The sequence below is a fragment of the Acromyrmex echinatior genome, chromosome 15, assembly GCF_024713525.1.
Source record: "Acromyrmex echinatior isolate Ae372 chromosome 15, ASM2471352v2, whole genome shotgun sequence".
Lineage (NCBI taxonomy): Eukaryota > Metazoa > Arthropoda > Insecta > Hymenoptera > Formicidae > Acromyrmex > Acromyrmex echinatior.
This window is the reverse complement of record NC_141866.1, coordinates 79,582-101,559: the sequence shown is the minus strand read 5'-3', so window position 1 is coordinate 101,559 and position 21,978 is coordinate 79,582. Positions and strand designations below refer to the sequence as shown.

Genomic DNA, 21,978 nt, shown 5'->3' with positions numbered 1-21,978 from the left:
AACTTGTCCAAAATTTGAAAAAATAAAACTTAATTTTTTATCTCTGTCTTGGAAGGCATGTAACTTCTTAGGGAGAGATATAGAAGTATATGTTTATACAAAAAATTTTCTTTAATTTTCGATAAAGAATCGCCTGTTGAAATTTTTCACACTTATTTAGAAACACGCTATATATATGTTTCGTTTTCATATTTATTAAAGTACTTATTCACTTTGCTAGAAATAATAGTGAAGCGCTTATCAAGACCTACTTCTGTTTCGTCGCTTACTGTTCTCTAAATCCAGATGATAGAAGTGGTACAAAAGTACCGCAGCAAAAGTATTGTCTCATTTGATACGCGATAAGCATATATATACACTTTTATTGTGTCTAGATTCCTACGGTAATGAGTTGTACGCGAAAGAAACGAGAGGATCCATTGCCTTCTCTCCCTTCCCGTTTATCTTTCCAGTATAATGCGTTCCAACATTATTATCAAAGTCATTGCTACAGTGGTTTCTCACTCCTGCTTGAGACAGCTATTGCCGGCTAAAGAAGTAGTACGTTGGATCCAACGACGTTACGGCGGGGACAATAATTTCCGAGGCTGTCGAGATTCTTGCACGTGACGTAACGACTTCGTGACACTACTCGACGTTAGATAGTTGGATAGCTCACATCATTCGTGTGGAATCACGGATACAATCAGAATTATCGGATATAGAGGACAGGTAAAAAGTAGTCACGTACTTATGGGCCCTTATATCCCAAAGATTTTTCTCTGATTTGTTATTGAGAGCTATAAAAGTTTGAAAGATCTAGTTGGGCACGAGGGATAGGAAAATTAATTTCATAAAGTAAAAAGTAGAAAACTTTTTTTTGTTTAAAAGTAAAAAAATATGAATATATATTTTTTAAAAGCAATATTTTAATTTATAATTGATAGGAATGTATGTGATGGCCTTTTTAACCCTTTGGAGCTGACATCAACATTTGTAGCACAATTTCTGACACTAGATCTATAAGACTCATTTAACTAAAAGGCATTAATTAATTTCAAAAGATATTACATAATTCATAAAAAAATAAATGCTAAGTATATTTTAATAAGAATAATCTAAATTTGCAGATTTAATATAAAAAAATTGAATTGTTTGACATTTTTGACAAAGAGATTTATAAATGAGTGGATTTATCAATATCCACCGCTAACTGTAGAAGGTCGAAATTATAAATAAAATCTTAATTTCTGAGGAGAAATGTAGAGATTTAAGAATCGTCATAATATCACTTGTAAAACAAAATTTTAAACAATTTTTTTCATTAGTAAACATTATAACATGAAATTTGTAAATATATAACAGAAAAAAGTTAATTCAATTTAATCTCAAATTTAATTTAATTTAATTTGTTTCCAATTCTTAATTATAATTCATAAATATCGCCTCGATGATTGTTACGTTCGATACGTATTGATTATCGCTTGGGAGAGAATAGAATCGAAATTGATATCTATCATTAAAGTCCCAAGTTTATGCAGTACGTATCCGCAAGCATCATCAGGCAAGTGCAAATTTAGCTTCGGCAACGGTATAATCCTATGTATATCCATTAGCGTGTAGAGAGCTATATGTACATACACGTCGATATAACGTTTTAACCACGCCGCTTCGACGGATCGCTAAATGCACGTGCTACGTTCGTGTTGGGGAATCCCCAAATGCAATTGCAGGATTACGTGAAGCTGCAACTCGCACCCTCTGTTGCACGTTCCTGGCTTTATCGGTGACCAATAATCCGCGACTCATGTTGGTAAAGCAGGATGGTTCCTATAATTTCCTATTTTTTGCCACCATTTTTCATTAAGCTTAATAAACAATTACTTTCTTGTACTCCTGTAATCATCAGTATTTTTCTAATCATTGCATAAATACAACTTTATTTTCATAAATAAGAGTTCTTAGCAATATGGTATGGTAGAGGGTTGTATCCTGCACCTTGAGCACAAGAGGTAAGTTTGCTCCGATGATATAGTAGATACCTACAGTTTTGCTCTCAACATAAGCATTGTACGAAGTCCTTATGAAGGTAAGAATGATATCGATTCGGTCTTTAACATTAGAAGGTAATGAGATTCCTGAATGATTTTCCTTTTGATTTTTTTTTAAGAACAAAAACATTTTTGTGAGAAAATGTCAATAATTGAAAAAATTCTCCATGTATTAAATTCTCTGATTAAAATTATCACTGACTAAATTATCTGATTAAATTTATCACTGTCAGAAGCTTTAATCGAATAATTTAGCTTTCGTATTATAAATTTCAATTTAATATCTGTGTGCTTCAAAATAACAGATTTGGATTAAGTTTATCATATACTATTATAAAAAGCATGTTTTGTGTAACAGAAATATATATTCTATAATCTCTTTTACTTCATAATGTCCACATACTTTTTTTTTATATTATTAATTTATATATTAATAAAGAATGTATATATTCTAAACCTGTAGAACTCTTTAAATTCTGCTTATATATTTTCATATTTAGTCGCCTTTTACACTTCTAATCTATTCATGCGGATCATATCTATTCATCTATCATATGCTTCTGTGACGTATCGTGCGAATTGATCAAAGGATTAACATGTCTCCAAAGAGGAAATACAAGCATCAATTTCTGCAATGCGCGCGATACATCGTATTCATTAAAATCCACGCAATCGAATACTGCGTCTGCAGCTTGTGCACGATGCTTGTATCGGAAAGTTCGTAATTATGATCATAAAGGTTTTCTGAGTCTCATCGCCACAGTCGATAGTACAAAGCTCTTTGTGTTTCATTATACCTACTGAATATTCAGAGATCTCAATATTTGGTGATCAGCATATGGAGTGTAACGTGTAACGTACAAAGGAATTGTGGTTTGCGGTATTTTGATGATACTTATTGGAGCGAGTGTTAGTTTAGAATTACTGTGTTTAATTATGATCCTTTTCCCAACTGTAACGTCAGTTAATACTACTGTCACGTTGGGAACATCCAATACTGTTGCAAGAAAATTACAAGTAGAGGAAGGAAGACGAAAATGGTTTATTCGTGAATATTTTTAATAAAAATTTAATACAAGTTTCAAGAAATTGAAATAAATTTTTTTTCGATCAAGCTAATAGAACTGACAATTATATATTCATGAATATTACTAAACACCAAGATCCGCTTTGATCGAAAATGACATTCTTCTTTCTTATTTATGTTTAAACATTTCTCTATTTTTTTCTTTATTTTCTCTATTTCTCTTAATATAAAAACAAACCTCTGATGTTATATTTCAAATTATAATTTTGAAAATAGTTGGAATATACATCAAAATTTACATATTTCATATTTAAAAAATTCTTTTTTAAAAAGGTTTTTATATTTTATAGATCTCTGAAAAACTTAATATTTTACATTACGATTGCACTGACAGCTAATCTTGTACAAGCTATTTATGTAAGTATGTAAAGTCTCCAGAGAAATATATCGTGTGACAAACTTTTGACAAACCGCTTATCAAACACGGTTCACGATAAGTTTACTTGTAATCACGTCAATGCTTGTGTAATGCTTAGAAGGCGTCGAAGACTATTAAAGTTCGATTGAAGTTTCATAATGAGACTTTAAATGATTGATAATTTAATAAAATAAAAGATTTTTATTTAAAGCTATGATTTGTATAAGTAATTCGTAAATTAGGAGGCAAATTGATTAAGTGCGATAAATAAGCGTTCTACGGGATGAATTATTTTTTCGTATCGAAAAATTTTATTGAAAAATATTATATATTAAAAATTTTTAATATCGTAAGCTCTTATCTTTTTTTTATTGACCCATATTTGCTTCAAATATAATTTTCTGTAGTTATTTGTACAATATCTACTATATTAAAAGAAAATGTAATACATATAATGTACATATTGTATATACGTCTTTCCCAAATGAACATCAATTTTCTCAGTGTATATAATTGTGCTCTTTGCATACGAAAGCGCTGAATATGATCATCGAATTCAATGGTAATGCCAGGAGCTAACGTGTAGATTCAGTCCTCATTCAGGTATTTGAGGAAAGTCGAATGAACAACGTCGAGTCAGGAAATCCATGCGGACTCGCTCTTCCTTCGCACGAACAATTTGCAATTCGAAACGGTCTTTATCTTTACATACTCTTTGTTCTCAAAGAGCTAATGTCCATAGGGACATTTATATCTCTACTCACATAATCGCTCATATATAAGGAAACGCCTAACTTCCGATTTATAATATATTACAAATTTTTTTATAAGGCTGTGCAGAGAAAGAAATATTATAATAAGGAATGTAAATAAAAAAATTAGGAATAGCGTTAACGCATAATGGATACAAATAAATTACAAGACAGAAATATATGATATATATTTTATTTATATCCATTGTGCGTTACGTTTAATCACGTTTAATCTTAATTTTTTTATTTCCTAACATTTACAATATTATTCCTAATATTTCTTCCATTGTGCAGTCTTAAAATATATAAAATAAGATGTCGGTTATTAGATATTATTTCAAGTTTGGATACTCGAGAGAACATTGTTTTTCTTGAAGTTTCTATATTTATATTTCGTGTGTGACTAATTCAAATCTTCCATAATTTCATTGAAGTGTAGAGAAGAGACGAGTCAACTCTCGCATCCCCAGAGTTTTATTTAGTGTCATGTAATGATGTATGACACTGTTTCCCTTTTGTATTCGAAACTTCGACTAACTTACAATCGCTGCACAACGCAGAAAAATATAAAATCATAGTTATTTATATTGCACTTGACCTAACGGATTTATTCTTTGCTTGCAGCAGTGCTCCTGAATGCAGATGTGATAACTAACGAGTAGCACACCGTGCTTTTCGTCCGCATTACTTAGTACCGTGGTTACTCGGCGCCATACAGCTCGTTCTTTCTCGCTGACAGCAATGCTAATTTTCGCTGGCAACAAACGTTCTAACAAGTATTACCATAACTCTTTGGTCACAATATATAACAATTACATGCAAATATAAACAATTATTCGGTCAGCATCGCCACTGTTAATGCCGTTGCGTTGTATACCGCTACGTTTATATTATATGTTTTAAGGAGGCATAACAACATGGTTACATTGTTTCTGTACAATATGTATGTGCAATACTATATATACATATATCTCGTATTCATACATTTTTCATAAATTATTACACAATAAACTGCTCGACATATAATTCAGTTTACTTTCAATATCTTTGTCGACGAAAACAAAGTTAATTATTGTTATATTACATAAAATAAATGTAAAGACCATTATATAGAATAATTAATAATACATGAATTCGAAATTATATGAATTCACATAAAAATATTATTAGGCACCAAAATTTGGTTTGACTAAAGTTCTCTTGTCCATATATTTGTACAATATAATTAATTATACAATATCTTTTCGCGATAGGTATTCATATCGAAAAGCGACATTGCTGCCAATGCATTTACACTTTTAATAAATGTGTCAAAGCAATAATAAATTTCCAAGTGCGATAAAGTATGATATAAAAGGAAAAGATATTTAATTATGTCATTTATGTCGTATGGACATTTAATTACGTCATATTCGAAGAGCGTTTTTGCGACATTTTTTCAAACGTAATAATTATATAAGTATAATGATACGATCGTTAAAAAAACGACGTCTCTCATTAGAGATTTTTTAATACATCTTTTGTAATATTTTCCGAGTATCGTTTCCAATCGAGTAATAATAAAATATTAAAATATCTAATATCATCATTATCTTTTGTAATAATGAAATAAATGTTATCGTAGCTTGTAATGATGAAACGATGCTGTAGAAGTTCGGAGAGCTGCCGAAGAAACAATTTCTCTCTGGAGAAATTCGCATTTTCTATGTTTAATAAAAGGCGTTGGCTGATTGAATGGTCCTTCTTCTTTGATAATATTATATATATGATATTTTTCGTATACTCGAAGCATGTGTTTCGAAATGCATGGCATATTCGGTTTAGTTAGAATGGAGATTGTTGACAGCTCTGTAGGGAGGTTCTGACAGGATTACAAGATATCCGTATTGAAGCCGGTTCAATATCCAATGCACAATTACATAACTTGGGAATGAGTCCTATCGGAGTATGAGAACTGTCGCATTCGAATTTGCAGCGATGAATGTGAAGCGTTATAATATCGCTGAGAGCAAAGTAGATGTTGTAATTCACTGTTTCTCATTTGCATTCTGTAATTGTGTTAGCTTTCGGTTGTGCAATGTGAGTAAATTTAACGCGAGTTAGTTTGGAATACATAATAATTAGATCACATAGAGCTGGAATGACTGACTAGTTTTCGTGCTCCGCATATCTGTCTTAATTTCATGAAATTTTCGATAATAGATCTGGACATTCCATTTTTTAAAGAGTACCTCGAAACAAATGGACAGATGGACAAACGGTGCATCTCGGTTATTGCTGCAGCTGTGGGTGGAAAAATATCGGAGTTTCAAACCCGACCGACGCGTAAACTGCTGGAAAAAAATGTTTCCATCTGCAAACGAAATGAAGGGGCAATCTTTTCGCTGATACAACCCCGGTCTATCGATCATCGAGCTTCTGTCACTCGCAACGCGCAGCGTACGTGACACCCGGCTGCAACAATAGGGCAACCACCTGCGTCAAATCGGCGTGACATTTTCGAATGCACGTTGGGAAACCTAAAGGCAGATTAGCGAAAGCACGATGGAAATGGGAGAGAAGGATGGGAGGATGTGGACGGCGAGGCATATTGTTCTGCTGTAATCTATTGTTTAATACGTCAACCGTGATACTCCGGTATTTTCGGTTCAGTTCGCCTCTGATCAGTAGTTGTGTTGACACAGAATATTGCTGCATGCCGGGGGAAAATGATTGTCAAGCAAGCAAAATCAGCTTCATGAAATATTTGCTTCTAAATTTTAAAACTTTTTGCAGTTAGTCAGGCAAGCAAATAGGTCAGCACATTCTGTCAGCTCCATCAATGCTTCTTGTTTTTTTTTTTAAACATTCTATCTAACGCGTAACAAGTTTCCATGCACAGTCTATCTTGTTGACTCAATGTTGGTTGGCTATGTTGAATCTGGATCGAACAAAGCCGAAAAATTTCATTCGTTTACATAAAGGTAAAAATGTTGTGTTGGTTATCGAGTAAAAAAGAAGAGGAAAAATAAATTTGCTATTGTTTTGTGTGAATTTAGTTTAACCAGCAACGATTCAAAATATTTCGTCGCAAGATGATCTCAATCTGTGTAGCGTTTAACTTCAAAATTATTATAATAATTATAAAAAATTAACTTTCAGATTCATGGATATTAAAATTGTTAAGACAAGAATCATGTTACATTCTATTGTTGTTACGCGACCCAGACAGTTCGGCTGTACGACGCGAATAATGGTCGCACGGGTAAAATAAAATTTGTTTGACGACGTCACCGTGACGTACTCTTCTACAACGCAGGAGCCCAGGCAACGGAGTGCAATCGGAAGAAGGAAGATCTGGATATAGCCGAGGAAACGGGAAAAAGGAAAAAGCAGATGGCGGAAGAGCGATGAGAGAGTCTAGTGTGTGAGAAAGGCGAGGAGGAAAACGAGATGAGGGTTTTCTGAGGAAGGAGCATTGGAGTACGGGTCTCCGGCTTGTCGATACCAGATGCACGTTAACTGAAGGTATCGACCTGGTTTAAATATTCCCATCAACCGCCACAGTACTCCTTCAATAATTCATTTGGAAAACGTCATCGTATACGCGCAGTTATAATAATGAGGGCGGCATAACGGACGAAGATTGTGTCGCTTTTATTTAACTCGACATTAATTCTGCCAATTTAATCGTGCATGACGTTCATAGCTTCATTATTTTTTTCACCTGATATTGCACTTTCGGAAACGATATGTCGCAAACGTCTAGATTTTCACTTTTGCAAGTTAAGATATAAAATTTAATTTAAAGCTCGCCTTTATTGGCACTTTCAAGACGTACGCGATATCTGATGGTTTCAATGTTCTTTTCGGAATTCCTTACAGATTCCTGCATCTACGGATTCTTCAGTAGAGCGCTTTCGTAACCATCCTTCTCATGGTTCCTTTGTCGCTCGCTCTACGCTCTTTAATTACGACGTGCCATCGCGTTTGCTCCTCTTACATTTTCATTTTTCACGTCCGCACTCGAACGCGCCGTAAGTTTTAACGACGAAAGTTAAACCGCTACTGTAACCGGGATCGGAATTCACTTCCCGCGAATATTGTCCGTGAATTCCGAACGTTGGTCTTCCTCAACTTTTGCGAGTATTATAAGGAATTTTATGTAATTAATTGAATAATTCATCATTAAATGGAATATAATTAGCAATTCTAATGTTCGCTTCTTATAAAATAAATTTCTGTCGTATATAAAGAGGAAAACAGTCATCGCTTTTCAATTTTACCATCGCGTTCTTCGCGAAGATTTTTATTACTAATGTTAATTGTGCTGTTTATCATCTATTCTTATTGATTTCGAATACAATGTGTGTTTGTCTTCTCTCGCAAGTACTTCTTTTCTTATTGATATTATTTTATTGTCTACGAACACAAAGCTTTTAAACGTTTTCTCTACCTATCTTGATCAGCCCTTTTCCGCTATATTTCTCGAATGAGACAGGGAACTTGAAAATATATTGATTATATTTTTAAACTCGCCTTATGGCGCCACATAAGAAGAGCTTTCTTTTTATTTTCTTGAACACGCCCATTCAACTGTGAATAAGACCGTTCGTCTGGCCATCTTTGATTCGGGTGAGTAGAGCTCGTCGTCAAGTAGGTGAAAACAATGGCTCGTTCGACGAGTTTTCTTATAAAGAAATCACGAGAGGAAGATTTCCGTAGGACAGGCGGACGCGAAAAAGATAAGGCGCCAGCCTAATCCAAGCTATGCTTTAGGGAAGTCCGAAGACGCGCGTTACTTTTAATTCTGTTTCTCTCCAAGTTTAGAAAAGTTTTCTTCAATCAAGTTCGAAGTTTTAAACCTGACGCGATTACCTCCGAAACGAACTCATTTGATATGTTTAAGTACAGTCCCTTGAAATTATTAAGCATACTTCTTCTTCGTTGACAAATTTAGCGACACATAGAAAATTCATTTCTCAAGATATACTATTTACGAATGCTCGATATAATATCATCAGTCAACAAATGAAATTTTTTTATATGAAAACAATAATTCTTTTTGTTCATTGAATATAAAAATATTAATAAAAATTCTGCAAGTACAACTTTTTATTGAAATATTTATCAGGACGTTATTTTTAATAGAAATATCTGCTTTATTTTTCTTCAATTATCTTGACATCACAAGATGAGGTTCAAGTTTTCCTCTTGTATTCTTTCAATCATATGATAAGAAGTACAACGTACAGCATAAAGAATTTCTATTCTGATTTCCAACTTGTCAACTAAAATATAGGCTGGTTTCATAATAAAATTATGATATACGTAATCAAATTTATTTGATAATTTATTCAAGATTACACAGAAAGAACGATTTTGCTGAAATATCTAAAAATTTAGCTAGACATATCTAAAAATAATTTTGTTGGATCAAAATAATTATGAAAGATGCTCAAGCATATAGCAAAGCTACAAAAAGTTTTAACATTTTAACAAATCAGTTTGAGCGTCCTATACAATTATTTTTGTCATTTTTAGTTAAATTTTTAAACATTTTAACAAAACCGTTCTTTCTATGTATAGAAAGAATTTGCTATATTTAGATTTTCAAAAAAACAAGTCTTTGTGACTACACAAAAATAACGTGCTACTTTTTAAATATTAGATACGAAAAACAGAATCAACAGAGAAGCATAAAATGTAAGTTTTTTTAAAAATCTACATAAAACTAATGTTACTAACTTTGTTGACCAGTATAATTATAAAAACAATTCTCTCTTCTCCCTTTAGAATTTTACGGATGATAGAAATTCAAGCATTTGGAAGTATCATGAATGTACGATTGCACACAAAGTAGAGACGCTATTAATCACTATCTACCTAAATTTCCCGAGTATTGTCCGGCATACCATTCCCTGGCTCTCTTCCAGACATTTCAATATCCATGGCTTTTCGAGAAGGGAAGGTCTTCGGCAAACTCAATGAGTCTTTTCAGAACACACCGACGTTCAACTGCAGAGCAGAAATGCGAATCCAAATGTAGAAAACAAAGGAAAAAAAAAAGAATACGCGTTGTTCAATCCGCGCAACATCGTCAGAAGGCAGAATGAACGGACAAGTCGGAGTATTCGCACAGAATCGTTCGCTTATTCTTTTTGACTTTTATTATCGCAATTTTTGATTCATTCCCCATGAGAATCACGTACCTTTCTGAACTCCCGTTTGGCATCTTTCTCTGTTTTTCGCCTCAATGATGAAAATACATCGACGCTCAACCGGAAATAGCCTTTATTTGCTGCTAGTGCAATTTCATGTTTTCACCATTTTTTCCCCTGAATATTCTTTCACGACTGTTCTCACGTAAATTGGCCGTATTTTGCTTACCGAAGCATTAGCGAAGCATTCTTGCATGAGAAAATCGATACAAAAGACATCGCTGCCTCATAATTTCACTAATGAGCATAATTCACGAGTGGCACGTCGGAGTTCCGTTATTTTTCCTCCATTCGCTTGACTGCCGTGAGCGTTTTCTCTTTCACTTCGACGTGAAACGCCTGCCGTTGTCGTTGTTGACTTCCCGTTCGTATGCGGAGTCGTAAAACCCCGGAAATACCGCTTGTAACTCTTGGAACGGACGGTTACCAACGAGCTGTGTACGTAGCCACGTCGTTCGTAAATCGTGCGTCCATGTTATCGTGAGAACGCGTGCTTTCGAATACGCACGGCGACTGAAAAATGTTCGTGAAATTTTGTACGTGCTGATTAAAATGTTTAAATCTAAATTAGTCAAATCAAAGAGAGATAAAGACAGAAATATTGTAAAATGACAAATAATATTTTGCCTGTATTTTGTATCATTTTTATTATTTTATTTTCTGTATTCGGAAAAAAAAAAACAGTTTTTTTGTTGAAGTATTTTAAATAGATATAGATCTCTGAAAATAATTTTGCTCAACCAAAATAATAACGTAGAATATTTGAGCATTTATAATGACCAAAAGTTTGAATATTTTAGCAATTAGTTTGAGTATTCTATTATACATACAATTATTTTGATGATCAAAATAAAATTATTTTTAAATCTGTATCTACCTAAATTTTTCGATACCTTAGCAAAACTGTTCTTCTGTATAATCGACAGAGATTTTGTCAATAAGAATTTGTGGATCAGTTTTTTAGAAATAAATTTCCTCTCATCATATGGGAACTCGTAATAGTCAAGGCAATTAAACTTTTAGTTAATAACGGCACGTAGAGGAGATAACGGATAATCCTTTCTTTTTGGGTTCGACTTTCTGCGTCTGAACTCTTTTTATATTGGAGAATACAACTGGCAGAGAAACTGAAGAAAGATGGTGAACGCAGACCTGTAAGCTTAGTTAGTTCCGGATTTAGAAGTCCCTCCCGATAATTGAGTTCTCTGCGAAAGCTTGTTGTGTTCAAGAAGACGATGACGACGAAACTCTCGGGACAAAAGACTCCGCGAAAAAACCCATGATTATTAATGTCCCTAAGGAACATGTCTTGCAGCCGATAGAGCGTTTCGCAACTATCGGAACGATATATGACATTGCTTCAAGCGTTTTGAACCGCACGATCTTTACTGACATGGAAAGACATTTCAACGTAGCCTTTGAACCTGGACAATCAAATTTGAACGACCGATTGCATACTTTAAAGATGACGAAAGCTTTCAAGAAAAGGCGCGCATATTGTGTGCGAATGAAGAGAAATAAACGCTGGCTTAGATTACGAAAGAAGACGGCAAAAGGTATTCACAATATTGAATACAGGATGTCGCCATTTTATTCGTCACTTCGCTCGCGTATCTTGTACTTCTTTAGAAAACGCGTAGGCGAAAAGTACATATGGAATTTTTCTATATAAATGTCAACAGGAAAATGCTCGAAAAGTGCAACAGAAATTCTCGTGTAAAGCAACGTTCGAAAATAATTACGGTCTATCTTTCTAGCTCAAGAAATATATCAAGAATTATTAAAAGAGCTTGTAATAAATGATTCTTTTATACGTATTCTATTATTTTTCTTTATGTACAACGACGTGTATAACTAATTTTTCATTAATTTTTATCGTCGTGTATCGTTAACGTCAATTCTCTTCTCCTTCAACTCTGCCTCCCACGAGTAATAAAGAATGCCAAGATTTGACGTAATAGAATACGTGATAGAATTAATAAACGAACGTCATAAAATGTAAAACGCGAGTCTACACGCGCGAAATGATAATTCCAATCCAGCGTCAATTTTATATTAACTTTGGGATCGCAGGCATTATTGAATATAGTTATAGGGTCAGAAGATAAGTACTAATCTACTAATTCTCTCACCGTAGAATGTGTATTAAATGTTATTATGTTAATCGCTTGGAATCTGCGCCGCAAATATCACTGAGCGATTATACGCAATATTATATCTTCGTTATGTCACAATTAGTGATATTTCAATAAATGTGTTACATAAAGACATATTGTATATGTATATGGAATAATTCCATATGACAAAATAAAACAAAATTATTAATTTCTTGGAATCTTGATATAAAAGAAACCTTATTTATTGAAGAAAATTTATTTATTAAAATTCGCATTCAGAAATGAAAGTATAGCTGTAAAGTATACAGTAAATCCGAATTGATCTATATTAAAATCTCATTATCTCTAAATTTCGAATTTCTACCGTTGCGTCTTTGATGATAGGAAACGAGTTTAACACGCTTTTGATTAATAAAATGTTTTTGTGTTAAGACAGAGAAATAATTCTGAGAAACAACTAGAGAATTCTCGACGTATATCGTTCTAATAGTTGAATTCTTATAAAATCTGCGCGCATAAAGCACCGCCAACTGTGCACATCCTGTTCCGCTTGGATTATGACTGCTATCGTGCCAAGTCTGCTAAACAAACTTCTGTAATTAACGGGGATGTATAGCCAAGAAGCTTATCAGTCCACCAGAACGAAGGAACAGCAGCTCTGGGGACGTCAATATATACCCATATATGTAAACGCACGTACGTGAATATACATTGTTTATCATTCTACAAATACGACTGACAAAGTATTTGTAAATATATCAGTGTGTTTAATGTTCACTCGCCAACATATACTGTAATTTTCGACAGTATTAAAGATTAATAATTACAAATATGTTTGTTTATTCGAAATGTTTTCTTTATTCGTTAATTATTCATTATTTTTACTCACCTCTTAAACAAAATAAATAAATAATTATTAAACAATTAATATTATTAATGAATTTTTGAGATAACAAATGCACAAGTATGCATATAATATGTATTTCTATCTGTTCGAACGTTTCGTCTGATTCAGTGCATCTTGAGAAACTGTTACGTGTTCCAAAGTCTGCACATTGCTAGCACTATCCCTTGATGTATATACTGCTTATCCTGACATAACTTTGCTAATTATAGTAATGATATTTCAAGACATATGCAAGTATGTAGTAGTGCTTGAAACAATTCTGAATACTCTTGATCTAAGTTACTCTACCATCTTTCGCGGTTATCGCGCATAATGCCTCACATCTACATACGCACTAGTTTTCGGACATCCTTAATGTACCCACTAGCGTATATATGTGTATGCATATGAAATGTAAGGAGTATTCTATGCTCTCGAGACATGGTTGTAGCTTCTACTCGCGTACTACCGACAGGATTATTATCACTGTGATATGCTTGAGCTCTTCAATTTGAGAAAGCATCCCAGCATCGACGTTCCCCTTCCCTCGGTTTCCTCACCAGGGAGAGGGCTTACCGTTTCTACCTAAGCGAACAAATCCAATCACTATTTCCACCGGTTGCCTCCGGCTGATTTGCATTACGTGCACGTGTACGCGCACACGCGTACACAACGCTTATACATACAGGATAGTCCGTCCCCAGTCGAGCAAGATGCTCGAAGCACGACGCCGAAACCCCGAGATCGTCTTAATTAATTCCGTCTGCGAAGCCGCGAAGAAGCGATTCCTTCAACCGAGCGACGTACAGATTAGGAGTAGGCGGCGTTAATTGGTCTCCTCTGTGCTATGCGCTAATTTCGTCGTTATCAAGTTTGTGCGATACTCTCTCTAACTTCGATAGATACTGTCTGATGATTTCTAGAAACGGTTTTTATTCTTCTTTCTCGACGTGCGCTACTCTAGCATGGCTGTTCGCGACGATAAGTTTCAGTTCTACATCGGTAATAACGCTCAAGTAAAAAAGGAAAGATATGGAACAAGTAGAACTCTCTTGCATTTTCTTGCATGCCCTTTTCGGATCACGAACTTCCTCTTTGGATAGATATTAGTTTGTAGAGTTATCAGTGTGTGCGAATATCCGCGATAGAATTTCAGCACGTATAGTTACAAGAGAAAGGAGACTCGATATAATATGAAACTCTTCGCGTTCACAGAATACCATTTAAAATAATTGGGAATGCGATACGAGATGTAACGAATGTTTTACAAAATGAAGGTATTCTAAATCTCTGTAAAATATCTGCGAACTATTTGCATACTGCACTGGCTATATTTTAGGTACAGAGTCGAACACTTTTTTTTTTAATTCGGAAGGATATAAAGCAACTATTGAACAAAGAGTACATAAAATAGTTACGAATATAAAATAGTTATGTATAGGTAGCGATAGAATGATAAAATCAATGATGAATAGTTAAAAGAAATTCCGTTCTCCGGAATATTCAATAAGTTTATTGATTTGACATTCTAACAATTAGTTTAACATTCTGTATATAATTACTGTCAAAGTTATATATAAACTAATACACACACACACACACACACACACACACACACACACATCACACATGTGTGTGTTTTAAATAAATTTTTATTTTAGAAATATAATTGCGTGCCAATTGTTTTCGGACTCCCCTTAAATTTAATTAGATTGTTGTTAGGTTTACATTCCGGTCGAGGTGCTATTTGATGAAATATTTGGTACATTAAACTTCGACTTTTAAGTATCGAGTATCACATTTTTATTTTTGTGGAGTTACATCCTTCGCACCAATAACAATGTATTTCCGTTTCCTACTTTTTCTGTTTATACTTTATTCAATGGAGGCAATATTTTGCGCGTACTCAAAGTGTGCTTATTTTTCGAACTTCCCGCTTTTTTTACAAATCGATAGGGATATTATACTGCCAATGCTGTGTTTATACAACGAAGAGTGCGGTGGCCATCAGTCAATGACAACCCGTATCACTCTTCCTCTTGAAAGCGTCTTTCCTCTGTCAATTTCGACAGGACTGACTGGAGGATGATGCTGTTCATCAAAGATATCTTTCCAACATCCAAAATCTTTGCCACTCAATTATTATCTTTCAAACAGACTATCCCCGTTTTTTTTTTCTGAGGGAATAATAAAATATCCACTCGGCCTTTTCTTTATTCACTAGCACAGTGAATCAAGGTTGATAATACGCGTTAATGAGCGTACTATGCACATTAATGATCTTAATTGTCTATTCTAATTGTGAGTAATTACGTGAATTTTGCAGAGAGAGAGAGAGAGAGAGAGAGAGAGAGAGAATTTTGACGTATGCAGTAATACGATATTCTTTCCTGCGAATTTCAAAATGCAGTTGCAGAATATTATTGAAGAAACTGTCGGTGAAAATTAATTTGTATCGCGGGGATCAATTACGCGTAGAATTTTTTTCATCACTCATCGGTCTGGCATGCGTACGTCGGCATTTTAGGTCACGCAGAGAAGAATTTTGGAAATGCAACGCTCGCGCGTACGGAACGCCATTCGCAATGCCGAGGGTTAATTATGCTGAACGACGTAATCGACATGATTTCGCTATGCGGACGAATGCTTCGTTTCGATAACGTGTTTTGCTGTATCATAGGACATATGATGATTGTGAATTATGCCGCTTGTCGTCGGGTGTTAGCGCTCATGGGAACGCTAGTGTCTAACAAGGCCGAAACGAAGATTTGTGATAGATAATCGCGACTATTGTTTCGTAGGAACCGGCTTGATACGATTGGGATCGGCCAGCTTTTGTCCTGGTGTACAAGCACGAATTCAATTTCAGCCAGTACGCGTCAGGCTGCATTACGATAGGTCGGCTTCGATCGATAGACGTGTAACCATGCCTCTATCGGAGCGAAATGTTGAAATTCACTTGGTACCTCTGGATCGACGTTGAGCGCGATATAAAATTGTACCGCGATAGAATGATAAAGTAATTCTGAACAATACTGTACACTTTCACATATGTATTGCTGCAACTTTACATATGTATGATATGTAGACATTAGCGACTAAAATGAGTGATATAGAGAAAGTATAGAGTTTCGATATCGATGTCTTTATTAAATACGTAAATTAAAAGAATTGTAAATAAAAATTAAAAATAATGGATAATAATAGCTTCCCTCAATTTAATTTGGATCAAATTTTGCTTACGTGAAGCTTACGAAATGTTTGATATGTATAAATTAAAACATTACAGATAGAAATTACTTAGAAAAAGTTAATTATTATTAATCCTAGAATGCTATTGATACGTAAATTTTACATACAAGTGAACAAGGTCATTGAGCGTTAAGCTATGTCTTCATTAAGAAGTCCAATCTGCAATGCTAAAAGCTAGGACAAGTAGAGACAAGCTTTTAGAAATTCTGTCTGTTATATATTGGTTGGATCTTCCCAGGTGATTAGTATTGTAATAAAGAGCATGATAAGTGATTTTAATTTTTAAGCAATTTTGTGTTATTATCTTATATTAGTCATTTCCTTTAATTATGAAGAGTATATTATATATTCTATAATATATTATTTCTAGATTTATAATAATATATTTATTCTTTCTTTTTCTTAAGTTAATAATTAAGTTATTTGTGTTTAAAAATCTGTAAATATTTTATTATTAAAAATGTAAAATATCAAAAACTTGTATTACATTAACTAAAGTGTTGCATTAGTTAAAATTTACATAGCAATAGTGTATTATTATTGAGCAATAGTGTATTATTCATTGGTGATAACATTTCAGAGTTAATTCGCTATTGATTATTGAAATTTTGTCACAGACTTCTATATATACATATACACTTGAATTTTTGAATGTATATTTTTATATTGTTCTAAACTGTATATAAATTTGAAAAAATTCTTGCATACTCGTGGAAGCTTGTGGAATCTTGCATACTTTAACAAGCTTTTATTATCATAAAAATCGATTGTATTTTACTTACTTATTTTTACAGATTTCAATATATCTATCACAGTTCTCATAATTATAAAAAAATCGACTATGCCTTCAAAATCTAAGTTGGTCGATGGAGGATTAATATTGTTTCAAGTACAATCGGATGGTATAACATCGTGTAATTTTAGATCACACAATTACGACGTAATTTAATGAAAATAAATTTAATTTTAAAGCGAAATTAAACGTTGTGCCGTAATTATTTGTTTGTTATAAGAATAGTGTGGCGCACCGATACTTACATGTGAGGTAACATCGGGCATGACCTGTGGGTAAGCCGCTCATTAAGCGGATTTGTTCCTACTGCTAATTACTTTTAAATTCTTATGCAAAATTCTGCGATTAGCTTTGAAAAAGCCAATTTCGGACTGCGTAAATAGCGATCTAATTCGTGAAATTTTCGCATTAAAAGCGAACGAATTGTTTGCATTAAAATATATAAAATCGACATGCGGCGGAAAATCTCTCGTCGCTCGCGCAAAAGTTAAAACTGCTTTTGGACTGTGCTCCCTGCGTTAATATTCAACATTCGGAATCATGCAATTTAAAAGTTCACGAGACCACGGTGGGTAGTGGAAATTAGTTGAATTCTTGTTTAAAAGTTTCACCAGCAAGAGAACGCAGCAATTCTGCTTTTATTTATCAATTATGTGAATATCGCGAAATGTTTGTTGAAGGAATGGTCGTGACATGTTGTGAAGGGGAACAAATTGATAGGTAATTTAGAACGAAAATACAATAAAAAACGAATCGTGAAACAGATGCAGCTATTACGAATTCTGATGGAAGTTTCGGAAGTATACGTTTACAGGATGACAATGTTATTACGATCTGTAATATTGCGATATAACGTAAGCGTCGTAAGCTAAGGTAATAATGAAAAACTAAACGAGATTACTCGGTTGTGCTTCGATCAACCTCTCATATCAACGTGATTAATGGCGATATACTTAGCTCCGAAATTGGAGGAGAGCGGAAGATGTATGTCACAATAATTCTTTGCGCTTGGATCCAATTTGCGAGCAATAGCGTCGGGTTATTAATATCCTAGATAATAAAATTTTAGAGTCCATTACGGCGAGAACTATCCAATCACGGAGGTTATAGATAAATTAAAGGGCGCTGTGTATATATAGGATTTATTAAATTCAACGTCTCCTATACTTGGTTCCGACACGTATATCCTGGTCGTTAAATCCCGAGATACCTTATCACTACTCGAAGAACAGTTCTATAGAACCTGTGAAAATCCTCTATATAAACGATTGTTCAATCTATCAACTATCATAAATTAAATAACTCCATTTAAGAAACGAAAGTGATTTGTATTAAAATATAAATATAAGATTTAAAAAGTCAATAAACGAGTAAATAAAAATAGATGTTAAATTAATAAGGTGTGTATATATATATATATATATATATATATATATATAAAGTTATATATTTAATAAAAACAAGCGAAACATTTCGGTTTAACAAAACTTTCTTCAGTCGCAAACAAAAATTCAACTTGAATACAATTATAATAAAAAAACGGAAAAAAGAAAGTTCATAAATCATCATATCATAGAAACATACAACATACATCTTAAAATGTCAGAAATAAATTGCAAGCGTTAATTTATACGCCTTAATGTTTTTTAATTGTGCTACACACTTTTAGACTGTAATTGACGCTTATAATTTATTTTATTTTAATTTATTTCTGACATTTCGCGACATATATGTTACGTGTTTATACATAGAAAGTTTACACATAGAAGTTTTATTAAGCCAAAACAATTCCGCTCGTCTTAACTTCATTAAATATACACATGTTTTATTAATTTGATATCTATTTTTGCTCGTTTATATTACTTCCATTTCCAATTTTATATATTGCTTTCTCTTGTTAATTCATTTATAGGCGTGAGAAAGAAGTTAATGTTTTCCTGTTTTTTTTTAAATAATATTTTACTACATTGCTTTTTAACACGCGATGCTTTATTTGAAGATTAGAAGAAATAAACACAGTGAAAAATAAAAAAATTCTATGCTTTCATTTAGTATCCTTTTTACATGCGCAATAATTTCTGTTATTTCTCGATCACGCGTAATATCTTCACTTAATGCTTCGTTTGCTTCGAGCAGTAGTTTCATTCTCATTTCGGTTTCGTTACTCTTCGCACCTCTCTTCCGTTTCTCCTATTTTGCATATCGAGCGAGCTGCATCTTTAATTCGTCGCATTGTCGCGCATTTCGCAAGAGTCGTGAGAAATACGAATCTCTCGCCATAAAAAAAAAACAAAAAAAATTTTTTTTAATCGAAAGCAAAAATCAGCGACTTTTCGCGTAGTGGCGAAGGGAGATGTTACTATTCATGGAAAAAGTTTTAATTTGCGTGCTTCGCGTACGTTCGGGTCTGCATCCGGGATTGCATCTGTGTGATAGATTGTACGTCTAAACTTTAGTAACAACGCAGAGAGTTACATTACAAAATTAGTATGCGTAGCAATATTTCCATAAAGATTGGCGCGCACAATCGATGCAGCAATATTATCAACAAATGTTTATTAAAGCTAATAATTCATTTACATTTTAGATATTATATATGCGCATATCAGAATAATAAAACATTAATTCGCGAGATAATTCTATGATATCATATTAAAAAGAATTTGTCTTCCTTGATTTTTATGAAATAGGTAAAAGAATATAATTTGAGTTTTGCTAGACGTTGTTTCTCTTTCACGTATTGTTTGATCGGATATCGATAATGCTCTTTAAGCTTTATTCAGCTAACAAGATATAAGTTTCGTAAGGCAGTAGATCGAACGTAGATAGAATGACGTTACTATTCATGAGAAAAGTTTTAATTTTCGATCCAAGTTCGGATACATCTTCGCTCAACGGCATTCGAAATCGGTTTACGATCTTCGCAACGGATCTGCGTCCATCGAACTTTGATGATGGCAGGTAGAGTTTTCCGCATCAAATCGAAGAACTCCATATTCGAAACTTTTTAATGCCTCAAAAACGTGAAGTTTGCAAAAAAGTCTGTTTGTTACGTATGCACGTAAAAGCGTGATTCTTTACGATTTAATTCCTATAAATTCCTATAAATATATCACAGTCTAAAGTCCCTAAAAGTAAGAATCTGAACAATGTTGATTTGAAGCAAAATGGCGACGATACTTACTATTATATAAGCAGCAGCGCTTGCGATAGTAAGTATTGTCGCCATTTTGCTTCAGATCAACATTGTCCAGACTCTTCTAGGGACAGTCCAGGAGATGCAACGTTCTTTGAACAAATGAGAGATGGAATAAAGTTCAGTATGTGTCCCTGTTACATAGTACATGGAGTTTTCCAATTAGTACAAATTGAACGTTAAGCAAAAGGGATTTCAAATTGCCTTGCAAAGAAAATCGTGTATTTGTGGAGAAAGTTTTTATTTCAACGCAAAATTCTTTTTAATTAAAAGATATAAACATATAAACTTTAACTTTCTTTATCCTTCTTTACTTATTAAAGTAAATATGCATTTTGTATCTTCAATTCTTATATATATTTGTTTCATTATTGTTTAATTAGATTATATCTGTTTTACTTTTCATCACCTATGTTTATTATACTAATAAATTAAATATATGTATACATAATTAATAATAAATCGAAGAAAAATGGATTTCATAATTAAAATAAAAAACGACATAAAAAATTTTCACACATTTTCTATTGAATTAACAAATTATAATACAAAAATAATTTAACTTAAAAAAAATGTTCATTCTTTGACTTCGCAAATGTTTTTAAATAATCAGTTTTAAATTCTCGTAGCACACAGAATCTCGATATTGTTGCTTTTATCAGCTTTTAGATCCTCGATATTTCATCATTCATTCAGTCAGGTTTAGTACAAGAGCTTTCGCAAGAGACGAAAGAACTTGTCCTAAATTTCATCAAAATATCAAAGTTCTACCTTTGATCAGCAACAGATACCTACTCATCGAGATTTTGCGTGAAGTTTAAAGTTCGAGCATTTAAAGAAATTTATGAAAGCCAAAAGTGAACATATTTTTAGTAGTTCTGATTATTTTTATTTTGCAATTTGTCAGTTCAATAAAATGAGTAAACATTTCATTTTGCTTTTTATTTTAGTTATGAAATAATCTATTTTTTTTTAATTTATGACACAATTTTTTTATGTATATGGATTGTTATACATTCAAGATTTTTTAGGATTAACGGATTGCGGGAGCATATTCTACAAATGGAAATAATAAAAAAAATGTTACATATATATATGAAGTTTAGCTAGAAATATTTTATTACAAAGTTATAAACCAATATTAAAATGGAACATCTAAGTGATATTCTGATGAAACATTAACATTTTGATGGCAGTTGCTATTTTTCACGACAATAAAAATATAATAATTGTACTTTCAAAGCATAGTTGTTATCAGAGCTGAAAAAATATCATATTCACGTATGGTCGAAATGAATTTTTTTGTT

General features: G+C 33.1%; 1 protein-coding gene across 4 annotated transcripts in view; it reads left to right on the top strand.

Moving 5' to 3' along the window:
* The window catches only part of LOC147907164 (neurobeachin-like), a 139,137-nt gene that overhangs the window by 84,465 nt on the left and 32,694 nt on the right, over positions 1-21,978 (top strand). The window contains exon 2 of one of the 4 annotated variants that reach the window (XM_087413916.1): positions 4,852-10,278. The exons of the other annotated variants lie outside the window; for them this stretch is intronic. Within the exon in view, the coding sequence (XP_087270042.1) occupies positions 4,852-4,863 (12 nt within the window). The 3' untranslated portion in view covers positions 4,864-10,278. Of the gene's footprint in view, positions 1-4,851; positions 10,279-21,978 lie in introns of those variants that run through there. 4 annotated transcript variants of the gene reach the window in all.